Here is a 19,921-nt window from a genome sequence, read left to right as displayed (position 1 = left end):
TAGTGGAATTCTCTGGGATTGATCAGAGAAATGTTTGAAAGGGCAAAATAAACCTTACAAAGATTTGTTTTTGCGCAATCGGTATAGTTATTGATATATTTTTTGTCAACAACTGATTTATTTAAACGTTTGTTTAATTAATTCACTATTTTGATGGACTTGGATTTACGAAGCCTGATGTTCCAGTGAGGGAATGCGGCTATGGATTTGCCAAGCGTGAAGTTTTCGTGATACATTTGGTTATAATCCTCTAGTTCTCGAGCAGTTATTAGATGCCTCACCACGATAAAATTATCATATTTTTTTGTTTTTTATAGTTGCGAGATTTATTGTTCCGATCATTCAATGTGGATGAACTTTAAATTCGGGTGTGTTTTAATTTTTTGTTTTTCCACAAAAAATCAGGTACCACAAATAATCATCGGACTGGGTTGAATGATATATCATATTAAAGCCCTTTCAGTCGTGATTTGAACCACATTAAAAAGCTTCAAAAAATTCTCAGTGTCGAGAAAAACTGGTGTGAAGTTTTTGATTTTTCGTGTAATTTCGAGCGAGGAAAGCGAGCGAGCAGGCTTGTTTATGCTTAGCTTAAGCCGTTTACAATCAGTTATTTATGCTTAATTTTAGTTGTATTCGGGTAAAAATTATTTTTTGGAATTTTTAACGCCATTTTGGGAATCAATCCTTGAAAATTCAAAAAAAATTCTGCGAAAAAACTGAAGAAACTGTGTTGCTTTTAAAATGTTTTTTTTTTTTAAATATATATAGTCATTGATCATCAAAAAGTGTTGTTCGATTTGCTTATTTTACTAGTACTGTCAAACGTGCCTAATTTTTGGTTTATTGCTGAGATCTTTTTATTACCACACCCAGAAATAACGATACGAATTTGAAAAAAAAAAACTTTTTATGTGTGTTTTTTAAAGACTATGGTCGGAACTTTCTGTGCTACTTGCACAGTAACCGGCTATCATGGTTCACTTTTTTTCAAGCCTTGCTGCGTGTTTTTCGTTTTTGGGTGCATTCTTTATATCCAGTGCTTGACATTCCATGTGTTTCATTTTTAGAAAATCCTTTGTTTAATTTAAGTGCTTATATTCGGCAAGTATATTTGGGCTTCATTTAATTTTTAAAAATCAAAACGCAGTTTTTCGGGTTTTTCCTACGTTGTCTGAGCAATTTGGCTTTGCATCAAAATTGGTTGCAGGCTGTTGTTGTTGCGTGTTTTTGTAGTTAACTTCGAATCGTTTTTGCTGATTTTTACTATGAAAAAAATTGCTATACGCTTCATTTCAGTTTCAAATATTTGAATTATTAAGTGGTATATATTAGCTGGTGAAATCTTACACCACCATCCTGCCCCCACATAGTATGTCCAGTGGAGGGGTTGGTAAGGGGGTGTTTGCTTATGGAGGTGCAGAAATCCTCCGGGTAGGCCGGCTGACTGATTGTCGACACCTGAATTAAAATCAGCTATACGTAATTGCTAAATATGTTCTGCTGCTATATGATAGTTAGTCGTGGTGAGCTAAACCGCCTTTAAAAATTTGTTGCTTCTCCTGATCGATTGAAAGTATTTAAATTGGGTGCAGTATTCGGTTATCAAAACTGATTCATTTCTTGGAATCTAGCTCATAATCTAGGGGGTAAAACAGCGGCTCCCCGTGAACAGCTTTGACCGTTGTACAAAAAAACCAATTCACCTAAAAAAGTTCGTGAGCTATTAAGTTGCTAAAGGTCACCGATTTTGCCAGCAATATGAGTTGTGTAACAAAGCATACCTGGAGTACGAATCCAGGTATGAATAGACCCATGAGTATCATGAATCGGAAAAGATCCTTCATCAGGTCGGATATCATAATGGTCTTGTAATCGAGAACTAGACTTCTTTCCCGTAACTCTTTTGTACACTTAGGTCTGGGTTAGAGACCCGGCCTGACCTTGTTTTTTTTCACCGTATATAAAAAAATTTGCGATAAAAAACTGAATTGTCTGTTGTTTGTTCAAGTTTGTCGGCAAGGTTTTTCTATTTAATAAATTTTTTTTGGCTCAACTGGTGTCTGCAAAAACATAGGAGGCTGTGTTTCCGCTTTTTAAGATTTATTCTGTTGCTAATTTAAATTCAAATATTTTGTTTGGCATGTTAGCTTAGAATCCCTGTTTGATAGAATCAGGTATTACCAAAATGTATAGGATTGGGTGTTGTTGGAGACGCCTCGTAAAATTTTCTCACTTTTTAAAATTTTTATTTTTTTCCGAAACTATTCTACCGATTTCAAACAAGGTGCATGAATGGAAAGGTCGTCTACTCCCCTTTTTTTTACACAAAGTTTTGGCCCTCGGAATAGTCAAATATTTTTTTTGATCTTTTTGACTGGAAAACTACCCTTCCAAATGTGACATTCTTCGTTCAATGAAAATAACGGGCGGTGGAAAGAATCCCCGCATTAGCGGACCTTCAAATCTATTTCATCAAAAGTTATAACCCGAGGAAAAGTCAAATTTTTGAGTTTTGACCGTTTTTTGAGTTTTTGACATTTTCTCGAACTACCCTCACAAATCTGAGACTTTAGGTTAAATCGAAATAACGGGTTGTGTGAAGCTCTCTTGCATAATATTCTTCGCCAATTTTTCTCAAACAAAAAGTTATGTTTTTTTTTCCCGTTTTTTGACTTTGCTCGAAAACTATTTGACTTTTCTCAAAAACCCTCCCAAATCTGAGTTTTTGGGTTTCATCGAAATAACAGGTTGTGTGAATCTGTTCTGCATAAGCGATGCGGCCAGTTTTTCACACAATTAGCTATGATTCTAGGAAATATCAAAGTTTTGGTGTGTCGACCGTTTTTGCAAACTTTCTACTTCTCTATAACTATCCTGCAAATCTGATATCAAGGGTTTAATCGAAGTTTTGGCAGTTTATGAAACTTTTTGATTTATCAAAAACTATTCTGACAATTGTCAGATTAAGTGCTCAGTCGAGAAGCCCGTTTCTAGGATTTTTTTAGCTTAAGCGGCCACGACCCAATTTTTGCAGAAGAAAAATTATGGATTTCAGAAAGTTTTTGAATTTTTGACCGTTTCTTAGAAACTTTTTGATTTTTCTCAAAAACTAGACTATCAAATCTAAGACGAAGGGTCCAAACTAAAGATATGGTTGCACGCATTTTTTAAAAGAAGTATCCACCTTGGGATAATTTGAATATCTCAAACATCGTCATTCTTACTTATTTTAGTAGAGAAACAACTAAAGTTTGGAATATGCCCAATTTTTTAAACGACGCTTTTCATCCCACATCAGTATATTAAGTTCAAAAAATATTTTTAGCTGGGGAGGGGGGCTATTCTCAAGCGCGAAGGACCGAATGGGCGAAAAAACTTGTGAGCGAAGGACCGAAAACAACAATATTAGCCGAAAGACAATTTTTAAAAAAAATCAATTGCCATTCAATTAAAATGAATTAAATGAAGCAATATTTTGCTTCTTTTATAACGAAACCCTTGAAGTATAAAATTCGTCCCAATTCGGCGGCGGTCAGTGACAATTTCACAAATTTTTTCATTTTTCTGCCGTTTTTGTATTCGGCCTAAATCAATATTCAGTCCCTGGAAATGTTTACTTTCTTTCCAAATTTATGATTACTGAAATCTGGTTGGCTGATTTTTTGTCTCGCATTCAGTCCTTCGCGCATGAGGAATTCCACCTTAGCTGGGCTCCTAGTTATCTTGAATGGAGACATACGAAAATTTTGGTTCACCTAGTGTTTTTTATCGACTTATCGTTTTTTACTAATGTTTTTTATCTTGTCTTATCTTTATAGTGTTGTTCAGCGCTGATTTAAATTAACTGGACAAAGCGCGTTAAACTTGAAATTTAAAACCCGTTTTTCTCAAATTGGGTTGAGTTTAGGTGAAAACTTATGAATACAAAACTTGCTTAAAATTATAGAAGAATTATTATGGTGTAACTTGTTTTGCTTGTTGGGTCATTTTGGCTTTTCCTAGTTAATCAAAAATTACGCCGAAAACACCCAGTCGATCACAGACATAATTATATCAAAGTGAGCCCCTTACGTAGCCCAACAAACTTTATGAACGGTATTTTCTCCAAAAAAAATTGCAAATTGTTTAAAAATTGTTTTTAAATAAAAAGTTGGTATTTTATATAGTAAAAACGACCTTTGTCTATCAAGCATAAATAAAAACTAACTTATACAATATTTTGGAGATATACCTTGTTAAAGTTTGTTGGGCTACGTAAGGGCTCACTTTGATATAATTATGTGTGTGATCGACTGGGTATTTTCGGCGTAATTTTTGATTAACTAAGAAAAGCCAAAATGACCCATTTTTGAGGTAAAATTTTGGGCCCGAATTTCGCAAAACAAACTACACAATAAAAATTCTGCTAAAATTTTAAGCAAGTTTTGTATTTATAAGTTTTCACCTAAACTCAACCCAATTTGAGAAAAACGGATTTGAAATTTCAAGTTTAACGCGTTTTATCCGTTTAGTTTGAATCAGCACTGTATCGCAAGTGAGCAAAGCTCCGCTTCTCCTCTGTATTAATTTTTCTGCATCCTAAATAATGCGTAGCTCATTGGCTGAGAAAAGATCATGAGATTCTTCAAAGAGCTTTTTGATTATATATTTTCTCGAAATTTGAAAAAATTCCAAATAAGAGATCAATCGTTTTTTTTTTAAGTTTCCTCAATGTTATTGACACCATTCAATTGTCTGTTGGTTTATGTTTATAATGTTTCCTAGTTCAGCACTTGTACTCGAAATTTAATAGTTCATTGCGCTCACGGACTTAATGAACTACTATATTGGGTCATTATTGTGAAAATGTAATTCAGGGTATTGCGGGCACGGACGTGGCGAAGGAGGCGTCGGACATTATCCTGACAGACGACAATTTCACCTCCATTGTGAGAGCAGTCATGTGGGGCAGGAATGTGTATGACGGCATCGCCAAGTTCCTCCAGTTCCAACTCACTGTCAACTTAGTCGCCATCATACTCGCGTTCACCTCCTCATGCATTATCATGGTCAGTATAAACTCACACATTAAACTTAGTTGATGTTTTTCTTTTGATGTAATCGTTATGCGATAGTAAGAAAGCTCTATTGGAGCTCAGACATGATTTAATTTGTATGTTCCTTTGATCAGTGCCTGTGATTTCGAAATGACGTATAGGCCTTAACTATTTTGGAACTTGTCTTGAACGGTCATTGCATTGCAATACGTCAATTTGGGGTGCCGGACATCAAGCCGACGGGACTTCAAGCCGAATCGTAAAATTAGGGACTTCAAGCCGAAAATTTTCTCATTAAGTCATGAAATAAGGTTAATTTGAAACTTTTTTGAAGAATTTCTCAATTTCATGATCTTTATTCGGTAATTATAAGCGTTTTCATAAGATTTAAACCTCCAAATGATGTTAAGGAAAGTTGAAAAATAAAACACAGTTGAAGGTAATTTTCTTGTTTATAATTTATGCATTTCAAAAAAACGGCTGATATTATTAACTAATGCCAATCCTAAGTAATTCATTGTCATAAATGAGGCTTATTATGCAGCAAACTAGCCTACGATTTTGACAAGCTACGTTTTACAGATGACAAAATAATGATTTGAGGTGCATGTAAGGTTTAATTTTCGGCCTGAAGTCCCTTCGGCTTGAAGTCCCGTCGGCCTGTTGTCCTAGACCCGTCAATTTGCTGTAATTTAGGCATATGCGTCGATGCAGTTGCTTTTCATGTTTTCATGCATTTTCAAGAATATTGATAAATGTATGTTTTTGGAATACGATTAGCGTTTGTAGATCAAAAGTTTCATGCTGAACTGCGATTAGATCTAAAAATCTACGAAAACATTAGTGGTGTGATATTTGAGGCATGTTTTTTGAATAGAAATTAAGACGTAAGGGGAGTGAAATAAAGACCAGCGCTGTTTAGATAATCTCGAATGACCATCCTCTTGATTGAAGGGATGTTGAATTAAAAATAGAGCAGAATGTTATGTAACTTGAATATCATTGAATGTAGAGTTGTAACACTTCTTATATTTTCTACCAATTTTCATAGACGGAGTTAAGCAATCAGATGTAAATATGTTGTTTAGGCCTCCCCGTTGAAAGCGATCCAGCTGCTGTGGGTGAATCTGATCATGGATACGTTCGCTTCTCTGGCCCTGGCCACGGAGATGCCAACGGAGGACCTGCTGAACAGGAAACCCTACGGCAGGACCAAGCCCCTCATTTCCCCCATGATGGCCAGAAACATAGTCGGTCAGGCCATATACCAACTGGCAGTACTATATGCCATCCTATTTGCAGGTAGCCACTCATTCTTTGAACAGCCTTAAACTTCAAGACTCCCTCAAGTTATCATCATTTGTTTTCATCAGCATTTCTTGCATTGAAGTCTCACCTCCTAATTGTTTCTTCAGGGCCCTACTTTTTACCTCTTGGAGGCGACATAGAACCGACTGACTTTGGCCGAAAGGCAAAAGTACCGAACGATCACTTCACCATGGTATTCAACGTGTTCGTGCTGATGCAGTGCTTCAATGAGATCAACGCACGCAAGATCCACGGAGAAAGAAACGTGTTCCAGAATATACACACAAATGCACTGTTTATATGCATAGTCATCGGCACAATCATAGCCCAAGTGAGTAGAGCGAAATCCGATACAATTAGAAATTCAAAAAAGGGTTAAATGAAACCATCGGAATTTTTCATTCCCCATTTACGTTTTAAGCAGTCTTTTAAAATACTTCGAGCTCTGCAAATCTGTTTCAAATAAACTGCAAATTGTAAAACTACATTAAATGAGGGGTTAGAAACTCTAAATTCCCCACTTTTTTTCTAAGAAAAATAGAGAAAAAGCTTTCGATCATGCTGTATCGCAAATCGATCATGCTGTATCGCAAGGTTCGATCATGCTGTATCGCAAAAAGAATTTTGTGCCACAACGGAAATTGGTTCTTGATCAATCTATTTGAATCTCTTTGTGTTATAGGTGGTCATCGTGCAGTTTGGAGACGTGATCACATTCACCACTCCTCTGGGTTGGGAACTGTGGCTGTGGAGTGTGGCCTTCGGACTGGGCACCTTGGTGTGGGCCCAGGTGCTCAACTTTGTGCCAGAATCCTCCCTCCCATCCTGGTTCTCATGGGGCGACACCACCGAAGACTACTCCAACCAAGAGGGCAAGACTGGAGGCGCAGGAGGTGCCAATGCGAACCAGCCCAACCACAGGGCATCCTCTACTCCAGGTAGAACCAACTTTTCTAATAAGATAAATAGATAACTAAAACACGAGAGGTATGGCTTACAATCATGCAGTGAGACGAAATGTTAAATGTCATAATTGGTAGCATGGTGAGTAGTTATTGCGAAGTTATTATAGAAGAGTTTTATCTTGCTGTTTTTCCGCTACTCCAGGTAGAACCAACTTTTCTAATAAGATAAATAGATAACTAAAACACGAGAGGTATGGCTTACAATCATGCAGTGAGACGAAATGTTAAATGTCATAGTTGGTAGCATGGAGAGTAGTTATTGCGAAGTTATTATAGAAGAGTTTTATCTTGCTGTTTTTTAATGTTGTAGAGATAATTTAGTTGAACACCTTTTTTAGAGTTATATATTTTTTGTTAAGTGGCATGTTTATTTAGCCTACAGAATAAAGCACCTGATAAGCTGACAAATCAATGTTTATTGTAAAATGCAGGTTTAGCAGTCTTAGATGGGCTCTCAAAGATGTGTCGCGAGAATGGTAACACTGCTCACCGTTTTAGTTCCAAGTTACCCGTCAGAAGTAGAATTGAGTAAGCGCTCCTTTCCTTACCCTCTAACCAGTTTGTAAACTATCAATCAACTGCCGCTGAAGCCGCCGCTGTCCCTCTTTCCTTTTCTATCTACATCTCATAACAACTTAGATGCGAAGCTACAAACACTACCTTAACCGTTCAAACAATCGCTTGCCTTTCTCTAAATACGCAAAATAGTACATTTTTGGAATATGCTTCTACTCGAGGCTTGAATGCCATCGACGTCTCTTGTTTAGATGATGCAGTTTTCAGCAATAGTAAAGGTAGCTTATTGCATAAAGCACGAAGTTTCGTGTGAACTGTACACCCATTAAGCCACACAAATAACGAATAGAATGGGTGAAGTACTGATTACCGTAGCTAGGGAGTCTTAGCAATAGTCAGAAAAGTAACTTTTTGCTGTGCTGGTTGCCAAATTGTGCTAATTTATTTGCAGTCGCTTTTTGATTCGAAGAAAGAGTTTTTTGAGATATTTCATTTTGAAACCAGCATAGGGACGGTTACACTAGCCCGCTTTAGTGAGCTTAGTTTAATAGTACAACTATTCTTTTTTTTCCAACCTAAGTCACAAAGATTGGTGCCACTTTTCGGGATCTTTTACGGCTTTTTGATAGTATATGCGTTTAGTATATGACTTTCGATTATTAATAAGTTAACACAGTTGATGCATTTTTAATTCATCAAACGAACCAAAAAAAGCCATTTGTTTTATACAACATTACAATAATAAAAACTTGATTTCAGAAGTTTTCCAATATCGTAGTTTTTTTAAATGAATAGATTATTCATAATTTGATTTAATACTTTCTAAATTCAAAGTTAGTGTGGATGCCTTCAGTTTGTTATATTCATATTATGACATGTAATATTGGGTCTGTATGTATTTGTTGTCACTTTGGCTGTATTGCATTGGCAATTTATTAGCATATGTAGCTGCTTTATTTGTGGCTAGTGTTAGGAAATTATCAAGGGCGCGTGGCACAGATGCGAGGGCACATGACTCTAAATTTCCTCGTCGTAGGATCGAATCCGCTATAGCAATTTTCAAGGCTTCTTACTTTTTGTTTTATTTCACTTTATCGAGCTGTTTTTTGTTTTTTTTTCTCGCTAGTGTTTGCGAAGCGCAGATTCGCCTCAGTTTTAATTTGCTTTGCATCTTTTTCCAGAATTTAAGTTTCCTATATCTGCCAATTTATAAAATATCTAAACACAATTGTTTTCCCCGTTAGAATCGTTTACAGAAAAGTCGACCTTCAAAATTGGTCATTGTAATTTTATCTATTTAATGTTTTTTTTTCCATGATTTTTGTTTCGTTTTTAACTGGCGACCTTGCGCTTATCAAATCGAAATATATACTTTTTCAAGTTAAAGTTTGCTTAAAAAAATACTGGATAGCCCCAGAATTTTAAATTGATTTTTTTCTTAGCCACTAATCTTAGCCGAGAAGTAACGGTTATTTTGAGATGTTAGAGTTCCTAGACTCGAATCTAGCCAGGACCTGTTTTTTTTTCAAACTGAACATACTCTGTTTTAAAAAGATAGTCAGCCTAAGGTTTGTCTGATTATATTTTGTCCTAATATTTGCCACATTGCGGAAGTTCCTTGTACTCTCGGCTATTTTCATAGTAGTTTTAAGCGTTTTTCATTTGTATGTCTACTAGCATTGACTTCCAATGTTTTCCTTTTTTTCGCTTGAAGTTTTTTTTGGCATAAATGGTTTCGGCTTATCGTTTATTGCCTTTAATTAACTAAAAACTTAACTTTCGGTCGTTTTGGAGAGAAACCTAATTACATGGCCGTCTTTCGGAAATGCGCAGAAGCATAAAAATCGTTTTATGACAACCATTTGGCTCAATGGGAGTTTACCAAAATTTTTTCGTTTTAATTGAAATACTTCTCTAAAATTTATCTGAATGCTGATGTTTCTGAATTTGCTTCTTGCCTGCGAATGTTCTGCTGGATGTGGTTTCCGCAAATTGAACATAACTGAGACAAAATTATGAAATTTTTGTAAATGCTGTTTTCTCATTTTTTGGGTGGCTTTTAATTTTTCAAATTGTTCATTGTTAAAAATTGTCAATTGTTGACGTTTCATTTGTGTATACTAGCTGATGAATTTTCTCTAAGCAGTTCGGAAACTGAGAAGATAAAAAATCAGTCGATCTTTTCAACTGCATTTTTTTCGGCTATTGGTTTTACTTTTTCCCACTGTTTATGGTTATTTTTTGAAAAAAGGCAGTTTTTGTTCAATTGCTAATTGTTTCGAATAGTATCGACTTGGATTTAGGCAATTTTGAAGCAACAATTTAAAGGTTGTTGACCTTAAAAGACAAAACTTGCTGTCGAATTTAATTGCAAAGCCTTCAGTGTCAGAGTCAAAAATCGAAGAGGGGAAGCAGCGTTAGTCAAAGTTTTGCCTACTACGTGAGACAGAACCATTTTTAGTGTAAGGCCTGATTTTTCCAGTCCGGCACATCTTAAGCGAAAGAAAGAAAATCATTGTCAGAAAATTTCTAAATCGCAATTTGGGTTTTTGAGAGTCGATGAACGAAGTAAAGACACTTATTTACCTATTTAGAACTGATTTTTGCACGCTTGGTTGTTTTTCTCTTTACTGCTCTTTTTGAAAATTGCACAAGAAAAACTTCTGCACATTGTCACATGAGAAGTACTCCTATCTCTGGAAACACTGAAAGTTGCTGTAATTTTTTTTGCACAGAAAGACAAATCCCTGAGATTCCACGTCAAAAAAATTTGCATTTTGGAAATTAAGGGTCTTCACGTGCCAAACAATAACTCGAAATTGAGGCATTGAAATTTATAATTCTTTCAAGCGATATTATTGTCACCTGGAAGGCACTAATTATCAGCTCATTATGGAAAGCAAGAAATTTCCTGTTATAAACGAAGTTGTATCTCCTATTATTTGGAGATATTCGATTTGTTTGAAATATGTTGAGCTTTAACTGAATTATAATATCTCGTGGAATTTCAACAGATGATGCGAGAAGACCTTGCATGTTATAAGGTTTAAACGCGGCTGTTTGTTGACCTCGACTATTTCAAAGTTCATTAAAAAAATTAATCTTGCTTAAAAACTTGTTAAGGTCAATCAATCTAAGCTCTCTTTCTGGTTTGTAATTCTGTTTTGATGTGACGTTAAGACCCGAAAGTGTAGTCATGCCAAATTGTTGGCAATATCGATAATCTTCAGTGCAATAATCGATCAAAAACTGGTTTGTTTTGGGTCGATTTGTTTTCTCGACAGTTTTTACCTGTTCTAATGCATAAAAAATTGGCCCCTGACATCAAAATGAGCAGTTTTAGATTGATTGACTTCGTAAAGATTCGTTGACTGGAAACGACATTGGCAACAATTTGGCGTCAACTCTCGCACATCGAAGATATTGCACTTAATTCTTGCTCAACTTTGCAAAACCTTTTATATGCGAGATGAACTCTATATTGGAAACCGGATACCTGACTGTAAATAATGGCTGTGAACTTTGATGTTGTTTGTTCAGGCGGTGACAGAGGAGACGCAGACGCCACTGCTGTCAACTTCAACCCGGGTAGCTCGGGCGGGGGAGCGGGAGGAGCCGACAACAGGAGCAGAGTACTTTGGGTCAGGGGTGTCACCAGGATACAACAACAGGTCAGTTACCACGTCCGTCGTCTCAGTTAGGTGTGAAAAAATGAATCCGGTTGATGTTTTCAATGCTTCCAGTTTTTCACATTTTTAAAATTAGTTATTTTCTGGTTAAGCTAATATTTCTATATGGTTAAACTATACTTTCTCACTACTTTCTTTTCGAAGGCAGAGCGGAAGATAATCTTCATTATTGACAGATTTTTCTGCTTTTTGCGTCTGAATTTTGCCATTTTGGTCAAAAGCTGTGAAGCTCACAAGTCATTGATCATTGTGATATGGCATCTAACAATACACGAAGACTTAATAACAGTATTTATATGTGACGTTATATCTTGTTTGTGCACAAGACTAGAATTGATTGAATAGTAACAATATAAGACCCCTATCCAGCTCATTTTCACGACTGATATTAAATGAAGTCGGTTAGAATGAGTATTAAACAGTTTAAGAAAGTGTCATTGAAAAGTAAAATCAAAAATCGATGTTTGAGTTCTTCGCTAGGTTGTCCTGGAAATTTTGATGTTTCTATCGCGAAGTTAAAGTCTTTTCTGTCCTGTTGCTGCACCTCCGCGGCAAATTAACCTAGAATAGATTGATTCAAAATGCTATTCAGACTAATTTTTGTCGAACGTGCATAGATAAATAGTAACCTTTAACGTTTATTTGTCAACTGATGTGCGCGAATCAATGTGCAGTAAAAATGGTATCTTTATAAAATGGTAAAAATAAGTTTCTCAGGGTCTTATTAAAACTTCAATTGTGGGCTATTAACACAAGACAATTTAATTGAAAATTTTGAGAAAATAATCGAAATGGCAGCTCAATCTCAAGGCCCTGGAAGAAAACTCATTTCTTGTATTTTTCTGCGTAGTGAATATTGCTTGATGCTCCTTTTCATGACTTGAACCCCAATGTGCTACAGCTTTGTGCATTTTGACTTGACTTGTTGCATCTGCATAAATTGGGTATTGGGTAGAACTTTCTATTCTTGAGTGCGAAAAAGTATGCAAAAATCATTCCCTCTTTATCTCCTATAGAAACCCGTGGAAATTGTCAACGATTGGAATTGATTAGTTTTTTAACCCTTGTTGTGGTTTGATTGAAAAAGTGAATGGACACCAGAGCGATTGGGTCACTGGACCTTTGGAGTCCAAGAATAGATCCAATTGTTATGGGTTAAATGGCGGGATGTATCTTTTGGGAATCGAAATTTTTGTTCGACTTAAGGATTTAAACGACTTGAAGTCGAGTTTTTTAAAGAAAAACTCAGCCGATGTTTATATCAAACAGTTCGTCCAAGCAATCATCTTCGTCGCACCTATCACTGCTATGTTCTATATTGTCTTATTTTCACACATCTTTGGTGACAGTCTTATTCTACTGTGTCCGTAAAGTGTCACGACTATCAACGTCTTCGTCCAACAAATATATTGCGCTGTCCTGCGAGAAGTGCCGATGATGATGGATCCCAAATGCAACGCCTCGAGATGCCCAGTATTCTTTGCAAGATGCGGTGAGTGTGTGTTTGTGTTATGTGCTGCAGCTTTCTATATACTATTTGTCTTGCGAGTTTAGATCTAGCTTAGTTTAGGAATATTGAGCGTCAATATTTGCCACCTTGCGAAAGCCTGATTCAAATGCCTGGGTACAGCTATTCCTAATTTTTAAATCCACTAATGAACCCCAGAATAAGTTCCTTTTTTAATTTTGTTTAAAAAAGACTGAAAAACTTTTCATTTAAGTCTTTTCAAATTATGAAATTAACAATAATATTTTTTTTTGTAATTAGTCTAAACTCGCAGTAGCTGTCTTTTTTTCTTTGCCTCATAAACTTTCATTTGCATGTTTGAAATATTTAATTTGCATGGCTCGTTTCTCTGCATGATGTATGTTAGTAATTGTATTGTTGGTGTAGGAACATTTATCCCTTTCTGGTTTCTAACTAATAGCCCAGTTTCTAACTAGGATACCAAATAGAGGGAGTTTTGTTCTTCAGTTTTAAGCCGAGGCTTTGCTGAACTTTTGTCTGCGTAACTTGTTGCACAACTTTACTTCAACATAATTAACACCATTGCTGTAAATTTATTCAACCAAATCTTGCAGATGACTGATTCTTTTTTCAAAGTTCAAATTATTTTGATTCTGATCAAGAAAGCGTCGCCTGATAGTTAATTAGTTGCACTATAGTCTTTATTGATGCGTATTCACTTCATTGTACTAGTGATTTTGAGCACTGCACGGTGCATGATGCTAAACTTTGCTTTGGTTAACCATAATTAATTTCTTCAAGTTCACTCCAATGAGATTTAAATTTTACGGTTGTTGGAAAATTCTTGAAACAATAAGTTTCACGCTAGCTTCTAAGGTACGATGTCTTCAAGTTGGCATATTTATATCTATTTATATATCTAATGCTTTTGAACAATTTAAGGTCATACGGTTTCTTTCATTACCCAAGCATAGCTTGTGTTATAGTATGAACTCACTTTTTTTTTACCTAAGTCGCAAATATGTTTGCGACAATTGTGTTCATTTTGAAAGTGTTCATTTTGACCAATAAACAGCTATTAAATACAGCCAATGCTAAGGATATTAACACAGACTATTATATTACAAAATCCTGTTTGATAAAAACAGGTATTATGAAAATGTATGGGATCGGGTTTTCTATTATTTTTTTGAGACGCTTTGGAAAATTTTCGTTTTTTTCTCAAAAACTACTCAACTGATTATCAAAAGAGTGGTACGAATGGGAATTCCGGGTACTCTCCTGTGTGCCTGCATACTCCCCTATGCTCTTTTTTTTACCTTACCCCACTTTCTACAGCCTTCAAAAAAGTGTGTGGGGTGAATTTTTTTTTACCTACGTTTTTGGATTTTATGTTTTGTCAAAAACTACGCACGCAAATTTGCGATTTTGGGTTCAATAGTTAGAACAGGTTGTGGGAAGGTCACATGCATAAGCGGCTAGGCACAAATCTTTTTTACACAAAAACTTTTCGATTGTTTGACCATTTTCTTTAACTTGAGACGTTTCTGGAAAACTACCCTCCCAAATCTGATATTTTAGTTGTAATCGAACGGATGGGTTGTACGGAGCTCTCCTGCTGAAGCGATTACGCTAAAATTTTTTCAAACAAAATGATATGACCCTCAAAAAAATCAAATTCACAATTTTTGACCGTTTTTTCAAAACTTCTCGATTTTTCTCGAATACTACCATCCCAGAATCTGAGGTTTTGGTTTCAAAAATTGTATAGGATTTTGGAAGCTCCGCTGCTTAAATGATTACGCCCAATTTTTTACCCAAAAAGTTGTGACCCTCGGAAAAGTCAAATTTTCTATTTTGTGACCGTTTTTTTAACCCTTTTGACTTTTCTCGAAAACTACGGTCCTAAAAACTGAGATTTGGTTTCTATGAGTAGAATGGGAAGTGCGAAGCTCCGCTGTGTAAACGAATATGCCTAAGTTTTCTACACCAAAAGTTGTGACGCTCGGAAAAGTCAAATTTCGATTTTTTAACCTTTTTTGAGTTTTTTTGACTTCTCACGATAACTACCAACCAAATCAAATGAGCGACGTTTTAAGCATCTTTCAACCTAACAAGCTCTTGTTATAGCTTCATCATTAAGAAAACTGATGTAATTGATGAAATTAACAGATTTTGAAGTCTTTAAATTGGGATTTACTTTTCTTTGCTATAGGTCTGTTTTTGAAATTACCCTTGTCCTACCGGATCAATACAAAAATTTCATAAATTATCAAACAGGTAGTCAAGGTGGCCTCTTATTTCTTTTTGATACAAAAAAGGTCTGATGAAAATGTATGGCATCGGGTTTTTTGTATTACTATTATTTATTTTTTGAGACGCTTTGGAAAATTTTGTTTTTCTCAAAAAATACTCTACCGGTTTTCAAAAGAATGGTTTTATTGGGAAGTACGGCCACCCTCTTGTGTGCCCGCATCCTCCCCTATCATCTTTTTACCTTACCCCACTTTCTGCAGCCTTCGAAAAAGTGTGGGGTGATTTTTGAACTCAATTTTTTGAATTAAAAAAAAAATTGCTCGAAAAGTACACACGCAAATCTGCGATTTAGGGTTCATTGGGTAGAACAGGTTTGGGAAACTCCCCCGCATCAGCGGTTATGCCCAATTTTTTTACACAAAAAGTTATGACCCTCGGACAAGACGAATTTTTGACTGTTTCTTGAAACTTTGCCTTTGCTCAAAACTACCGTCCCGAATCTGAGATATTGGTTTCAGTGTGAAGAATGGGTTGTGGGAAGCTGCACTTCATAAGCGGTTACGACCAGTTTTATACACGAATACTTTTAACCCTCAGAAAAGCCTTTTTTTGCAGTTTTTCAAAAGTCAAAATTTTGTTTTAAGCAGTTTTTCTACAATTGTATTGAAAGCTACCATCTCAAACCTGAAATATAAGGTTCAACGAAGAAAGAAAGGTTTGAGTGAAGCTCGTCTGTGTAAGCGCTCTTGTTCAATTTTTCTAACACAACAAAGTTATGGCTTTCAGAAAAGTCAATGTTATGATTTCTTGTTCGTTTAGTTTAACTTTTGACTTCTCGAAAACAACTCAATCTGATATCAAAGGTGTAATCAAGGCAACAGATTGTAAGAAGCCTCAGTATATAAATTGCTAAGCATTAAAGTTTGATCAAGAAACAGGTTTCTGGAAAATATCAAAATTACAAATTTTTTTACTCATTTTTAATAGCAACAACCAAGGTTTTGGGTGAAGTCCAATGCTGAAATTTTTTAAACTACCTACTTAATCCCGCATCAATACAACAATTCAAAAATATCAAACCGGTTCCTCCAGCTTTAGCTTGACCTCTAGTAACACTTTAGCTTCAAGGTATTATGGATCTGTAGCCTCTGTGTTAAAAAATGTCTAAAAAGTGTTCATGCTTAAATTTTTTATTTTGGCGGTATGATTTCGATTCATTTTTAAAGGGAAGCGGAAATGACGCTCTTGTTAACAGAAGTTCAAGTAGCTGGAACAGAGGGTTCACAATTAATATCAAAAGTGGATATGTTTTCAGAATTCCTTACGGACTAAAAAATCATACCCATTGATCGAGTTTTATCAAAGAAATAATCTATTTTGGAAAAGATTTGCGAGATTTTAATTGAAAAAAGTTAGTTTAGAAGGTTTTTAAGAGTAACGAATGTAGTGAAGACTCCTATAAAGGTTTTTAAGATTAACGAATGTAGTGAAGACTCCTATAAAGGTTTGTTTTCAGAAGTCTTAAAATTTGTTCACGCTCAAATCCGATTTTTTTTCGGTTCGACTTTTGGTTTTTTATGTTGAGTTAATTTGCTTTATTAAAAGCAAGACAAACTCTACTATCGAACAGAAAAATTGTTAAGGTCACGAAAAACGTGAGTGACCGACTGCTAGTTTCATAGGAGAATTTTATTTTTCAGAATGAATTAAAAATTTACCAATTGATTCAGTTTTCTCAAATTGGGTTAATTTTATCAAAAAAGCGCATATCATAAATTGTTTTGATTTGTTTCGCTTGGTTTTAATTTCGTTTTTAATTTCGATTGGTTTTAATTTCGCTTTGAAGATATCGATGCCGAGAGCATTGTTTTGCACTTGAGGCTCCTTCTAGAATCGCATCTTTTTTTGCAGTACTATTTACTTCTGTGTTGATTTTCTTCAAGGTATAAATTTGTTATTTGTTGCATTTTTCCTATTTTTTTGCTGTTTTTAGAGCTACTTTTGCCATTTACGATTGTGTTTCCGAAGTTCAGCTCGGAATCACAATACTCTTGTGTTCGCTAAGTGTAGCTCAGCCTCTGTCTTAAATCGAGCAAAATGAAATTTCAAAATTAAACGTTTTGTAGAGACTTTTCATTTCGAAAACTTAACTTATGTTTTCCGAAAAAGCTATGTGGTGAACTTTTAGTCTAATTTATATCGTAGCTAAATATTCGTAACGGTTTTTAATGTAAAAATATGAAGCTTTTTCAGACATTTTTCGATCAATTGTAGTTGAAAATTATATTCAAAAATCGTTTAATTCTCGGAAATGGAAGATCAGCAGGCAACTGGCTTCCTTAGTATATCGTTTTAAGCAAAACAAAAAGGAAATATTTTGAAAGATTGTTTATTTTACGAGTAATTAATATGGTCGAAATTGATATGCATGCAGAGCAACCGGCGGCTGTTGTTAAATTTAAATCGTCTATCTGTTTTTATCGTAGTTTTTCAAACTATATCTGGCAAAAAAAGATGTTTCGATAGTAGTTGGCATATGTTCAAAGTTTCTCAAAAAATGTATTGCAATTAGCTAAGTGCAAGTGTAAGAAAAGGAGATTCTTTGCTAATTAAAATTAGAAATAGTGAGTTAAAAATATCCAATATGTCCCATTACGATTTGATGTTTTTAAAATATTACCTTCTCTTTAATGACAGATCGCTTTTTACTATTGAAAGGAGCGAATTTACTTTTTTAATGGATCGTGCTGTTTTTTGGCAATTGAGCCTGATTATGATCTCGCATTTTATTTCACGTGCTTTAATATATTTTAAAAAATTTGAAGATAATTTACGGTCGCTTACAATAAAAGTGAAAATGGTCTGAAATGAATTTTTGTTTCAAAAGTCGATTTCAGTCTTCAGATTTTTTGAAAAGCATATTGATCCTGTTTTCTAAAATTGCTGTCTTTTTAATTTTTCAGATACCAATTATTCTTGAAGTTAAAATCTTCAAATGTCAAAATGAGTTTCAGAAATTCGTCGAGTTGCCTTGAGATGCAAACAGTAAATGCATCCTATTATTGCAAAATGTTTGTCCAGTGAGTGGTTTTTTAAATTCTTTTTTAAAGAGTCGATGAACGTAGTTCAGACTCTTATATAGGTTCAGAAAAAGTCTAAAAATTTAATTAGGCTCAAATTTTTACTTTTTCGTGCTTGACATTTGTTTTTTTTTTGTTTCAGTTCATTTCTTTTGTTTAAAGGAAGGCAAAATCCCCTAAAGAACAGCGAAAGTGCAAAGGTCACAAAAAACGTGATCGACGTCTAATTGCGAAAAATGATTGTATGGTCAGATTTCCCAGCGGAACAAAAAAAAACCTATTAATCCAGTTTTCTCAAATTGGGTCAGTTTTATCAAAAAAATGCCATTAATAAGCTGTTCTAGATTTTCAATGAACTTCAAAGGAATCACTTTTTTCTTAGAAACTTGACAATTGCGATTTCAAAAAACAAGTCAGTATTTTGTTGGCTTTTTTTAGCTTGTTGGCTATGTGCTAATTTAAGAATTATCACCTTTTGGAGCTTAATTTTGCTTAAATCGGCTAGTTCTTTTTTGTTAAGTTGATTACTAGATCGCATTTGAGAATAGCCATTGCAAATGGTCAATGGCCGACGTAGTTTAAGTAAAGTCAGTAGCTTTTATACTGACTGATTTGTCGCGTATGAAGTGAGAAAGTTCAAATGATTGAATGTGTACTAAGGTCGTGTGGTTTTTGTTTTTAGAAAAAGTCATATTTTTGCACATGCCCGAATTTTTGCTGAAGACTTCTTTTGACTTTTTCAAATAAGTTTGGAGCGCAAAATACTCTCTCGGTCCAAAGGAAGGGAAAATGGGGCTTGATTTTTAGTATCAAAATTGGATCAATTTGTCAGTTTTACGAGCGTAATAAAAAAGTTCCCAATTTTCTGCATTCTTTGATCTTAATCTTCGCCATAAACAATTAAAATGTGGGTTCACTCCGTCGGCGTTTATTTACATAACTCAGTTTTGCTTGGATGAATACTTTAATTTTTTTTTTTAGTTTCTCTACCTTTAGTTTTGGCAGTCGAATTTAAATCAGCATTAGCAGTAGCGGATTTAGTGGGGGGGGGGGGGGGGGGAGGCGTCCCCCCCTCAGGGATTCGACCCCCTGCCGACCCAAAGGGTCCCCCTTTCTACTATTATGAGATATTAATTTTTGGCTGACTGACCTTGAAATTTTTCTAAAGGCGTCTTCGGCGCCAATCTATACTAATTTTGAGAGGGGAGCGCGCGCCGAAAAAACGCAATTTTTTGGTGAAATTTTCCAAAAAGTGCGTAAAAACGCCCATTTTGGCCTGTTTTTTTTTCAAAAATTGCCTGCGGCGCGGAAAAATGTCTCAAATTAGGGTCTTTATAGTGGTTGGCGAGAGCTCAGAAAATCAATTTGGTCAACCTAAAAAAAGGTCGACAAAAATTTTATTTTTTTTTGAAAATCCGCCCCCTCCCCTCTCGAGAAATTCCTAGATCCGCGCCTGGACTTAAGAAAAATTCAAATTGCTAAAGAAAAGTTTAAATTGTTCTGAAAAATTAAAATTGATGTCAACAATTTTCATAATTTTTTTGAACAAATTTAATTTAAATTTCAATTCTTATTTTTTAATGAACATCCTGCACGGATA

At 35.1% G+C, this 19,921-nt stretch overlaps 2 protein-coding genes across 6 annotated transcripts in view; one reads left to right on the top strand and one right to left on the bottom strand.

The window, feature by feature from the left end:
- LOC134853949 (uncharacterized) overlaps nucleotides 1-19,921 on the bottom strand; it is a 231,074-nt gene that overhangs the window by 119,033 nt on the left and 92,120 nt on the right. The gene's annotated exons all lie outside the window — the stretch shown is intronic.
- The window catches only part of LOC134853875 (plasma membrane calcium-transporting ATPase 2-like), a 66,573-nt gene that overhangs the window by 40,222 nt on the left and 6,430 nt on the right, over nucleotides 1-19,921 (top strand). For 3 of the 4 annotated variants that reach the window (XM_063869827.1, XM_063869830.1, XM_063869829.1), the window contains exons 14-19: nucleotides 4,860-5,051; nucleotides 6,128-6,341; nucleotides 6,455-6,678; nucleotides 7,030-7,285; nucleotides 7,811-7,840; nucleotides 11,369-11,499. In XM_063869827.1, the coding sequence (XP_063725897.1) occupies nucleotides 4,860-5,051; nucleotides 6,128-6,341; nucleotides 6,455-6,678; nucleotides 7,030-7,285; nucleotides 7,811-7,840; nucleotides 11,369-11,499 (1,047 nt within the window). The remainder of the gene's footprint in view (nucleotides 1-4,859; nucleotides 5,052-6,127; nucleotides 6,342-6,454; nucleotides 6,679-7,029; nucleotides 7,286-7,810; nucleotides 7,841-11,368; nucleotides 11,500-19,921) is intronic. The other variant, XM_063869828.1, reaches the window with a different exon arrangement.

The sequence above is a fragment of the Symsagittifera roscoffensis genome, chromosome 9 (assembly GCF_963678635.1).
Source record: "Symsagittifera roscoffensis chromosome 9, txSymRosc1.1, whole genome shotgun sequence".
NCBI lineage: Eukaryota > Metazoa > Xenacoelomorpha > Acoela > Convolutidae > Symsagittifera > Symsagittifera roscoffensis.
This window is presented reverse-complemented; position numbering and strand designations above follow the sequence as displayed.